The 12549-nt window shown below is 38.8% G+C and overlaps 1 protein-coding gene across 1 annotated transcript in view; it reads right to left on the bottom strand.

The window, feature by feature from the left end:
• Positions 1-12549, bottom strand: part of MALRD1 (MAM and LDL receptor class A domain containing 1) — a 450886-nt gene that overhangs the window by 185755 nt on the left and 252582 nt on the right. Inside the window, 1 exon segment of the mRNA XM_074946044.1 lies at positions 10309-10466. Coding sequence (XP_074802145.1) covers positions 10309-10466 — 158 coding nt within the window.

Genomic DNA, 12549 nt, shown 5'->3' with positions numbered 1-12549 from the left:
GGAGTGTTTCCATTACTTGGTATGAGCATCCCATCTTGTTTAGGGCTTGCCACTCAATAGCTAGGCTGTCAACTACAAGTAACTGGATTGTAACAGAACCTGGTACAGGAGATCCTGCTGGCTAGGAAAATGGAGTGGAAACCTCCACAGTACCTTCCTCCCATGTGAATGATTCACACAGCTTTTTTGGTCAGTTGGTGACAAAAATGGCTGTTGACTCCTCATATTTTGAATCACTTCTCCAAGTAGCAAAAGAGGGCAGGAAAGCATAGAGAACATTTGAGAACAGTGTGTTTCCAGTGAGCTTTGGTCTGCTTCCATGTTAAAGAAGAGTTGCTTATCTGCTCTCAGTTTAGCCACTCCTCTCTCAATTATTTCAATAGTTCAACTTGATGGAGGCTTGGAGAGAAGGGAAGATAGGGAAGAAAAAGTTTCTGCTCACTGCTGCTCCAAAGTAAGCTGGGATCGCAATGATAACACATGGAACATTGAACTGTACCTCTCCTTTCATCACCAAAGGCACCGAATCTGGTCTGAAGGTAGAAGGGATGGTCTCAGGCTCTGAAGCTATATAGAGAAATCCCAAGTACTTGCAGGAAGAGAGATGCAGTTCAAATATCCCAGACAGAGGGAACAGTCAAATTCTGGAAAGATTAAACAACTCTATTTTTTAACGTTCTTCCCCCCGGGGTTCCCTACTCCTGGGCCTCTAGTTCCATGAGGCTACATCCAGTTTGAGGTTAGATGCAGTCTGAGGCTAGATCCAGTTTGATCAGGAAGTGAGGTCTGACAGGTCTGAAAAGGGTAACCAGCAAGAGTTCAGCTACCTTCTACCTCCTCCAGGAGAGAGGTCCAGACCCTACAAAATATAGGCAGGAAAGGGAACTATTAAGCCAGGATGAGGGGGGCTAGAATTCCTGGGGGATTGCTCTTACCAGTGGTGGGTAGGTGAAGGGCTGATGTTGAGGCTGCTTTTAGCTTGGATGGCCAGGACAAAAAGCAACTGACTGGGATTGGGAGCATAGAGGGCTCTGGAACCATTCCAATATCTGTAGGTAGATGCAGCCTATTTGGGCAGCATAGCAACCACACAAACTCTTTCCAGCCCACACATAACAAGGAAAGAAAGCTTTTAAAGAAACATACATATAATTTAAAAGTACTTAAATTTCCCTCTGTACACTGCATTAGAATCTTGCATAAGGAGCTGTGATGGGGGATGGGGGTTGGGGTTCCTCTTGTTCAATGGAGGAAAAGAATAACTCAATATCAGAAACTTAAAAATAAAACAGTGACACATGAAATGCTGAGAAATTAATATAACAATAAGCATCAATATGGAAAGGCTATCATTAAAATGAAATGCAAGACACAACTTTCTCCAGTCCTTCTACTAATTGTAAATTAGAATCCGCTTAATATTCAGCTGCTGACTGGGTTCCTCCATGTCTGGCCCTTTCTGGCATGCTACTTATAGATAGCAGGTGTTAATTCTGAATCTATCTAATTAGATGCACCAGACACTACTGTATGGTGCCCAGATACCACCATGACAGGTGTCATATATACGCATGTAATAATAAATAATAAAATAATAATAATACTAGAGAAATAGATGGGAAAAGGTTAATCAATATGTGGGGAAGATTTGTGAAATGTTACACTGTTTCTCAGTGCTGCTACTAATAATCTTGCTTTACCACCACTGGCAGGAAGCCAGTAGCTGCAAAGATGCAACACTTCTACCTAAGGCATCTTTCATTGTTAACATTTAATTTTACCATTAAATAATGCTATGTGGCATAGTTACAAGGAAGTATGCACATAGATCATGGAAAGTGCAAGTACAAGGCCTGAATAATATCTAATTTGACCTTTTTATACAATTAATGGGAAAGTGGTCAGATCCTGCCATCTTTGTAAAGTAAATTACTTTGGATTGTCACCAAAAGTAGAAACAGGATTGTTTTTCCGTAACCTACTTTAGTCTATAAACTGGAGGCCAGAAATTGAAATAGTTTCTGTAAGTAGAATTGGGCTCCTCCCGCTATGAGTCCTTTTGGACTAATCAAGATCATTTTAAACATACTAGGACTTAATGTTCTAAGTCTGTCAACTAGTCAATGATCATGAAATGGAATAAATCCAGGACTTTGAAAAAAACCACACAAACTGTGTATCAAAAACGTGTAGATAAAATTGGTAAACTGTTTAATTTCATGCATTGGGCTTCAGTGCTACCTTGGCACTAACTGAGCTTTTGCTAATGTATCATCTGTTCATTTCAGTCAATTTTCAATAGTGGGATGAGATTTTCTGAGAACATGATCAGAAGGGAAGAGGAAAGGGGCTAGAAAGGAAAACAAGAAGTAGGGAAGAAGACTTGTCAGCTTCTTACACTCTTGCTGAGCTTAATTTGAATCCTTGGCAACAGACATTGTCATTTTTTGCAAACTGGGATACTTGACTGGAGCAATTAGACTGTGTGCTAGAACTCACATCTGGTCAGCATGAGACAGCCTCTACAATATATTCATTTCTTCAACGAGTGTCAGATTCTATTACACATACTACCTTTTAGAATAATACAAAAAATCATTCCATTTCCAACATTGCATTTTTAAAAGAACAGGGCTTGATTCAGCCCTGGGATATACCAGCTTCTGTCCGTGGACTTTAGAGCTGCTACCCCTACTGGCTGTAAATGTACCCCAAAATGTGCTGTGCAAAGCGAGTCTGTCTTGAGAAAGCTCCACCACCCACAGAGTCCAAAACACAATTTAATACTGCCTTTCCATGACAAAACTACTGGGATAAAGGATGGCCAAGCAGACAACACAGATTTCCTCAAGGGTGACTCTACAAGTCCTCTAAGATGGTGGAGTAAATCAAGCCCAGGGACTCAGTATTACAGAGCTGAAGTATCATGCAATGAAGTCCAAGTGGATATTGGAGATGGAATCTCAGTGCTGATGCCCAGCCTAATGGCCTCCTCAGGACAAAAGAAGAAGAAGAAGAAGAATAAAAGGGCCAAGTTCTTAAGGAACTCAGGTCAAAAGGATGAATAATTCAGTTACAAGCAATTTTTTCTGATCTTGTCTGTTTCTCACAAAACACTCAAGGGTATTTAAATGATAAAATCCTCTGATCAATCAGTTTCTTCCTACTTTGTCTTCACAAACAAGATTTCCAAGTGTAGTAGTGACCCTTCCAGGCTTTGGCAAAACAGCAATTTGCTTTGTCCTGCACTTGCAAGATTCATTATTCCAGGTCACCAAACTGTTTTGAATGAATGTTTAAATTTGGCTGCAATTTAAGAACACAATAAACTACCCTTACTGTTATTTACCAGTAGGAAGACTAAAATAATTTCCTAACTTATTCATCAGAGAAAATGTAATACAGTAAATGATAACAGTCCTGCTCAGAGTCTCACATACCTTTCTTTGCTCCTGATATGAAAACTAATTCGGAAAGACATAATGTTTTCCCATTATCACTGGCTTATCTTTATATTTACTACTCATTGCTTCAATCACAATTTTCCAGGAGTTCTGCTCATAAAGTGCTGGAATCATTGTGTCAAATTCATCCCTGGTATGACTCCATTTAAGTTAGTGCCCACTAAGTGCAAAGCGAGCTAGCTGCATATGGTTTTGTTCAGTCTGTGCATTTGATTAGTTAGGGGGCATTTTCTTGCCCATGAATTCAATAGTGAAGCCCCTATTAGAGTCAGAATCTTCCACCCTCACTCAAGTTGAGTAGCTCTTATTTTGCAAGTAGCCCCAATGATTTCAACTGAGGTTACCTGGGTTAACAGATTGTGAACCCCTTACTCCCCTGAAACAGGTTTCAGAGTAACAGCCATGTTAGTCTGTATTTGCAAAAAGAAAAGGAGTACTTGGGGCACCTTAGAGACTAACCAATTTATTTGAGCTGTAGCTCATGAAAGCTTATGCTCAAATAAATTGGTTAGTCTCTAAGGTGCCACAAGTACTCCTTTTCTTTTTACTCCCAACAGTGAGTGGTTACTTGTATAAGTTGTTCAATTGATTTATATAGGACGTTTGATTCACCAATGGGAATAGGGGGTTGAAAAGTGGCCTTTGGCGAGTAATGTGCAACTCACTATAAATAAGAGTGACAGAATCTGGCCCTTACCTGTGTTATGTTTAACTAGACTCCCCTGTATATAAAATGAAAAACAAAAGGAGATTTTTTGGGGTCAAAAATACTTTAAAGAACTAATGAAGCAAAAGTCCTATATACAGATTTGAGATGATCAGACTATTAAGGAGTTGAGAGAAAAACAAGGCGAACATGTAACCTACTGAACCTTGCTATGAAAAAAGTTGCTAGCAAATTTTTGCATTTGTGCACCAGATTTTTCTAGGGATCTATTTGGGAAGATTTCTTGTATCTCAGAGGAGGGACTAAAAATCCTTATCCACAGACTTTCAACTTGTCTGATTACACAACTCCCATTAAAATCAAATCAGTGAAAACTTTATGTTACTCTTTGAAAATGTACTCTTTTATCCTGCAACTCCACAGGGCTCAGATACACTGCTAGAAATGAACCCATGCAGACGTAAGGATTTGACCATTTTCTATGCAGTCAGAAATGAGTGTCAATGTGATGACACAGGCTATTTCTAAGCTCCTAAGCACCAATAAGTAGTTTCATCAAACTGCATACTTTCTTGGGAAGCAGCTCAAGTAAATGGGGGCCACTGATACTGATTTGTGAAAATTTCATTTTTAAGTTTAAGTTCTACAAAACCTAAAAACACAGGTGGCATCTGCCACACCCCCATCCTTCAGATTTCCCTCTTCACATCTCACTATGGAGACTTTTTTTGTACACTTAATTCCACTAAAAATGATCTGGGAATTTCAGAAAAGCCACAGGTCATCTAGACTTTGGGTTGTAGAGCCGACTAAGCTGCACATTTCAATATTTCTTCTTTTCTTCTCTCCTCCCTTCCTCCTGATAGCTGAAAAATCAACATTTGTGACAGTTTATGACTCTTGATAATAAGCGGCAGTACCCAGGTGACAAGTTCTGCAATACATTAATCCATTAGCAGCTGCAGGACTCTGGCTGTTGGGTACAGCTGGCCCTATGCCTGACTTATCCAATGGGTCGGCTAGTTCATAGCTGTGGAACTATCTATGAGACTTTCTCTGTTTAGGCTGCCATGAGCTGGGTTGGATGTCTTGTCCTCCTAAATGTCATTACGTCTTTGCTCATTTACTGGATGGAATAAATTCCCTATGACAAGTTCAGGAATAAGGTCCACTGTAAATTCCTAATGAGATCCTGTGCATATTGGCTTTGTCATAGTAAATGGAGGTAGCTGCCAATGGCTATTTATACCTTCCTTGCACATTCCTCTATTGCTCTAAGGGGACTGATCCAAACTCATTGAAGAGGCCCCAAAAGCCTTGTTCAGATCCTAAATTAACCTTTAAACTACACTATGTTAATTCAATGCAATTAAGATTGGCATCTGAAAACTCATTGCATCAAATGACATAACTCTTTGATTTGTAGTTTCTCTTCCACTGTGATGCCCAAATTTTGTTTCTTCCTTTGGCAAAGACAACTTAAACAGTATTGGAAACAATTATTCAAAAATAAGCAGAGAGAAAATTGTTGGGTTTTTCCTTCAATTTGAAAATGGTTTCTCTAGCTCTGTTGTAAACGTATTACACAGTAATAGAGAACCCATGTTCTCCATGTTTTAAAATAAATCAATATTTGGGTGTTGAGTGGGAAAGTAGTACAAAACATTGGGCATGGGATATTTCAGAGTTTTCTTCCTACGCTTTAGCCTCAAAAAGTCAGTTTCTCTCACATTTAATCCTATTCTACTGCAACCATACACAGATCATTTTAGATAGGTCTTAAAGCAATAGTGATGTTCTGATTAGTAGCACTCAGATTCAGCCTGGAAATAATCTATCTGCATGTTGTGGTTGCTGCACTGCAGCTGAACACTTCACAGTCTCAAATGAGATGGATGGCAAGGTAGATAATAAGTATCAGGAGGTAGCCGTGTTAGTCTGTATCACAAAAACAACAAGGAGTCCGGTGGCACCTTAAAGACTAACAGATATATTTGAGCATAAGCTTTCGTGGGTAAAATCCTCACTTCTTCAGATGCATGCTGGTCCCACCGAACTCCTTGTTGTTAAGGTAGATAATGCAATCTTCAAACACCGCTATAATGTCAGTGTCTTTCATTTGTATAAATGGTGAGGATTTTGATTAGCAGTACACACACTATTTCTACAACTAGCTGAATTGCCCATCAGTGTCATTTCAATGAGATAATTCTGATTCTACACAGAGATTTATGTTAATAACAATATGAGCATTAAAACAAAACCTAACACATTGAAAGAAATTTTCACAGAAATTTTCTGCAACTGACTCCCAACAACAAGTCTCATTATGCTTGACAGCAACACATAAGGTTCTCTATGAAGTCGTCCCACATCAGATGTGTTATTGACCTCATTATCTAAGATAATACTTTAGGAATATAACAAATAATATGCTTCTCTTGCTGAAGGTTCATAACCCTTATTAATGCTAACATAAATCATCTATACACATCACAAGGATACTATGGGCTTGATCTGCTCTCACACTAATATAAGTCTGGGGCTAATGCCACTGAATCAGGAATAACTCCTATGAAGTCAATGAAGTTACACTGGAGCAGTAGTTAAAACAGATTGAAACAAGATGGGGAACTCCACTATGTCCTCTCACAGACAAGGTACTGGCTGATCAGACTTCAGTCATTATGTGAGACTGGATACTGCTAAGTAGAAATTCAGACTACAGCACTGCTGTTGGGATTTGTATATGCAAAGCAATGGAAGGAGAAGACTAATTTCCTGTAGAAGAATTGGGAGACTCCATCCACAATGTGAATTTTTTTCTTCGTTGTCCATCTCTAATCCATGACTTTGTTATAGGACAGAGAACTGGGCTAGTCATGTTCTCACTCAAATTTCTGTCGCTCAAACTGTCTTTAACTTGCATAATTATGCAGCCATTAATTATGAAAAAAGACAGCAGCTCACAGAAGGGTGGGATGGTTTAAAAATAGCCTACAGGCATTTATGCAATGACTATATGGTTTAAGTTGGTTTAATTAAAAAAGAGAGGGAAGGGAGAGAATGACTTAATTGAATAGTTTTGAAACCAAGTGGGTACTACAGAAAATACTCTAACACGTAGAGAAAGGGATTTTTGTATAGGTTTTTGAACCATTCTAAAGAATTCCATAGCAAGGATATAAATCTGTATTACATTCTATGGAATGATTCAAAAAGCTCTATAGAAAGGGTGTTTCCTTAAGTACTATGGATCGGTGTGTGTGTGAGAGAGAGTGTGAGACAGAGAGAACTATTTGGTAAGGATCATCTGTTCAAGTTAAAGAGAACTTTAACAATCCCTTTATTCAGTTGGAAGAGGGGTAAATTTCCTAGTTAGTTCTTCAGTGTATGGTTACTTCCTTTAAAAAATGCTAGAGCAAATGAGGTTGGTTTCATGGACTCCAAACTCATTTTAAATAGTACTGGGATGGTTTCAAAAGCAATTGTGTGGCTAAATCTAATCAGATATTTTATGCTAGTGTATGGCTTAAGGTAACAGTGATAGTAAAAATACCTTTAAGAAAGACAGCATGCTCCAAACATAAGTAGAGCACTTCAGGTAAAGAGCATCTAAGAATGCCCACAAAATGCTGTTTCTTTCATGTGGGTAAGGCTGACCTTCCTTCGGTTTCTGAGCTCAAATGTAAAATAACTGCATTTCAAACTCTAAAAACAATTAACACAACATTTACCAACTCTTTCCACCTACTGTTAAAGTAGTCATTTAATGTGTATATATTACATCTCTTTAACGAGCACCAGCTGCTCAGTCACAAGAAAAGAGGTAGAACAAAAATCAAGTGTTCAGTATTTAAAGAGAAAATTGCAGAACATTGTGTTATTTCAAAAGGAAAACCTCTTTGGCTCCAATCATAGAATATCAGGGTTGGAAGGGACCTCAGGAGGTCATCTAGTCCAACCCCCTGCTCAAAGCAGGACCAATCCCCAATTTTTGCCCCAGATCCCTAAATGGCCCCCTCAAGGATTCAACTCACAACCCTGGGTTTAGCAAACCACTGAGCTATCCCTCCCCCCCTGCAGAGTCCACCTGCATAGGTCACTTAGCAGGATTGGGGCCACTGGAAGATCAGTAGAGGAATCTGCTTTTGTTTTTCCTCTTGAATTTATTCTATGTAATCAAAGTGGGATATACATATAATAAATAGACATCTGCATGTCTAGCAAAATCCTCCATACAGTAGTGTATTTGTAGTTATAGTTACTTTGGCAATCAACATTGATATCACAGTGTGTATATACATAATACAATTCCTTATTTACTTGTCACCGAGGTTAGTCATTTGTACATAAGAATATTAATTATTAAGCATTTCTAAGTTGTTAATCACTATAGTATTTAGGTGTCACAGATAATATCTTTGAATCACTTAAAAAGATTAGAACACAAAGCAAACACTGAAATAAGTGTTTGCCATTGTACTTCATTCATTCTAAACACCAGGATCTTTCTGCCTTTACCTATGATTGGATTACCATTGAAGAGTAATTTTAGAAACACATCAATAATCGGAATTTCCAGTCTTCACCTCGCTGTTTGATTTATGGATTCGATCTCTTCTGGAAAATAGCTGTATAAATTTATCTCATGATCCATTAAACTAAACAGCTAGTTGAAGATCAGTCACCTCTTACTTGTATGTGTTTGGACTAATCCAAGAAAAAAAAATCTGCTAATGACTGCCAAAGGCCCATTGTTTTGTTTAGTTCAGACAGACCTACTCTGGGTCATATGTCCAGATGTTAGAGTCCACTGAAGTGTTTTAACTTTGAGGGATTTGAATCATTCGTATAATACACAGGTTATCAGAGTAAGAATTTGCTGTAGATTATTTTCAAGGGCAGGATGTAATTTAAAATAAAGAGTTAAGATAATGTGTTCATTGGAAATCAGAGATGTCATGAAGTTCCCCAAAATGAATTCTGTCCTGATCTTTATTAGGCATAATCTCCCTCTCCTGCAGGGAGAGATCGTAACAGCCAGATGGCTAATATATGGCCCGATTGATTTAAAATTGTATTTTTATTACTAATATACTGTACGTGCGCACACACTCACACATGGGATGATTTGTCATTGCACTTATAAGTAGAACTACATAGATTCATAGTAGTGAAATACTTTTAGTGGCTTATAATCTACAAAGAGTTGAAATATGTGTTTATATAGCATCAAAGATATTTTTCTGTATTTTGTTTATAATCAGCATTTTGACTGTCAACTTGCTTTTTCACTTTAATACATCTCTGCCATAGCAATAAATATAATAACAAGCTGGAGGAAGGGCACCAGTCTTTATTTGTTATTGGATGACTTTTATTCAGTAAACTTTTGGTTGTACCACTTATGTGTTATGACATCATCCTAACTTGTGAAAATAAATGCCATTTCTAAAACTAAAGTTATTGTATATTTTGTGTGTGTGTGTGCGCGCGTGTACACGCGCATGTCCTTGCATTTGTGTAAATAGAAAGAAATATGCCAACCAGGGCATACTTTTTACATTTTCTCTTTCTTTGTGCTGGCTGCTGAATGCATTCTATTCATGGATGTCAACGCATCAGATCCACAAGGCTACACACGGCTATCAATGAAAAGGGAATCAAATAAAAAGTTAAAATTGCTCTGACATGGAAAGTATCAAAGACGACAGAGGTTTGATATATCAAAAGAAAAGCAGCATTAGGGACAGTGAACTCAGAGGCAAAGTAAAAGAGAGGGAAATCTGGTTTAATGAATTATTTAGACCTGTTGGTTAAGAGGTAAATTCTATTTATGTGGCTTTCATAGTAGTGGGGAGAGGGTTTCTAACAGTCCTCTATGGCTTTTTAGGGGAGACATTTTGGGTCAGAAGACTGGTTTTGTGAAGCAAGTTAAAGAGATTAGCATACAGTGTATGGTACTGTATGAAAGGCACAATGCTGGGCTAAACTGGGTTTGGGAGTCGTGAACAGTGAGTCCTCACTGATCCACAAACAACAGAACTGAAGAGAAGCCTCTCACCAGCTGAGCCAGTGGAAAGTGTGTAGAATCATTCTCAGCTGGAACCATACATTCTTACAGACAGTATAAGTATCAGCACATTCAAATAGAAAAGATGATTTGACCATTACCTTAATGAGAACCTGAATGTCCCCTGTGGCTTTTGAGGATGTGTAGTACCAAAAACTCATCATACAAGCTGTGCCTGACTCTTTCCACCTGAAGCTCTTCACATGGGCTTTTTCACCTCTTAGGCCTACTGGTGCAGCTTCAAGATACAGGAATGCTCCTAGAATCAAGAGTTACATGTTATGAAGAACTGTTTTAGTCTTTAAAAACTCAGCAGAACTAATGCAGAGAATGTAAAGTATACCCCCTAATGCACACCCTGGATCAGCCAAATCCATTGCCTGCAAGTAAGACTGGGAGATGGGCAGAGGAAAAAGCACAGCCCATGTTATACTAGGAAGTGGGTGGGAACAAGTTAACTTTTCACTGGGGATACACAGGAATTCTGTCCCGTCTCATTTCTACCAGAATAAGCAGGCATAAACCCTCCTGCTAGCTCTTATGCTGGCCGAGAATCTGGCCCCATATGTCTTTATTGAGCTTTATCGGTGGGCTGCCAATAGTTGCATCATTTCATTTTAAAGTAGAATTGCTACTGGTAAGGTCATAACTCCTGAAGGAACCATTTCTAACAGGTGGCAATTCTGTAAGCAAGTCACATCATGCAACACGGATAAATCTGAGGGTGAGTCTTCTATGAAAGATGGTCTCCAAAACACCAGGTCACACCAGCTCAAAGCTAGCTCTGGTAGGCAAAGGGCCCAACCAACCCTCAAGTCCTTTGCATCTGTGTGGATCTATAGCTGTCCATAGTGAATCAGACTAGTTCAGACCATCTGTACTCCTCGGTACAAAAGTATTATCCTGCATTTCAGATTAAGTCCCCAAAAGATTGCAAATGAATACTGATACTTAAATAACATTTCAGGAGATGAGGTGGCATTTCAGTTCTGCATTTCTTTCGCATGATGAAAACCAATCAGATAGATATTTCAATCGCAAAGCATAATAAACACAGCAAGGTTTCATATTCAATCTTTTTTTTTGCGATGATGCTAACAATAGAGTTGGAATTCAAATAAACATAATCATAGTATAAACAGTACATTGTTGATCAATTTATAACTGCATAAAATATTTCATTTTATATTAAAACTAGGGATACAAATCCATTTGAGTGAGGTGGTTTCATCATTTAGAACTGACTTCAACTTTTCTCAGGCTTTCTTGCATTATAGATGTTTGCCATAATATTATGGTGGGAAAAATATTTATTTCTATATGAGATCAGGCAGATGTTAAAAATTTAACACCAGTAACGTATTTTCCCAGGGATGGTGTCCCTAACCTTTGTTTGCCAGAAGCTGGGAATGAGTGACAGGGGATGGATCACTTGATGATGACCTGTTCTGTTCATTCCCTCTGGGGCACCTGGCATTGGCCACTGTTAGAAGACAGGATACTGGGCTAGATGGACCTTTGGTCTGACCCTGTATGGCTGTTCTTATGACTTTTAAAAAGCCAAAAGAAAGAGAAGAACAAATTCTCTGGCCCACTCCATCTCTTCTGCACTGCTTCCTACTCGTGTCATCAGTGGAGGGTAGGCCACTTAGATCATGTCTAATTTTGGCACTAGGTGTACAATAGTTTCATGTAATTATTCTATACCATTCATACAAGCTTCCACAAGCTCTAACCTCCTTTTCTACCTACAATCATCCGGTAAACTCAGGCCTTCTTGTATTCAATCCATATTCCTCCTATAGTCCTTCACATAATCCAGCCTAGTGATTCCTTCTGGCAACTGCTGAGTTCAAGTCTCATGACCTCTGTGCACTGTAGAAGGTGGAAGATTTGAATTTCAGGATCATTTTGGGGTTTACCTCAGGGAAGCTCTGTGACTCTGTAATGGCAACTTCAAAGGCAGGAAGTGAAGCTAAAGCCTGTTCAGTGGATATTGGGAAAGAATAGGGGCTTGGCTGCTCTTGAGCAAGAGCAGGGAGACATGAGAGCTTATGGTTTTCTGAGGTTTTCTGGAAGATGTGGTGAGAGCTGCAGCCACCCTGGCTACAGTCAAGGGCGGAATTTTGGGGCAGTTCTTATTTCCCCCAACAGCTTTGTTCCTCCCTGCTTAAAACACACTCTTTAGAGATGATTTAGCACCTTAGAGAGAGATTTCTCTAAGGCATGAGGGCATATGGGCTATGCTCCAACTAAATTTCTATGAGAGCTGAGAACCTAACTGCCTTTTTTAAAATCTCTTTAATATATTAGACAATTCCACCCCTTCTCAACAGTATATT

The sequence above is a fragment of the Natator depressus genome, chromosome 2 (genome assembly GCF_965152275.1).
Source record: "Natator depressus isolate rNatDep1 chromosome 2, rNatDep2.hap1, whole genome shotgun sequence".
NCBI classification, from domain to species: domain Eukaryota; kingdom Metazoa; phylum Chordata; order Testudines; family Cheloniidae; genus Natator; species Natator depressus.
The sequence above is the reverse complement of the archived record's forward strand: the minus strand, read 5'-3'. Positions and strand labels throughout refer to the sequence as shown.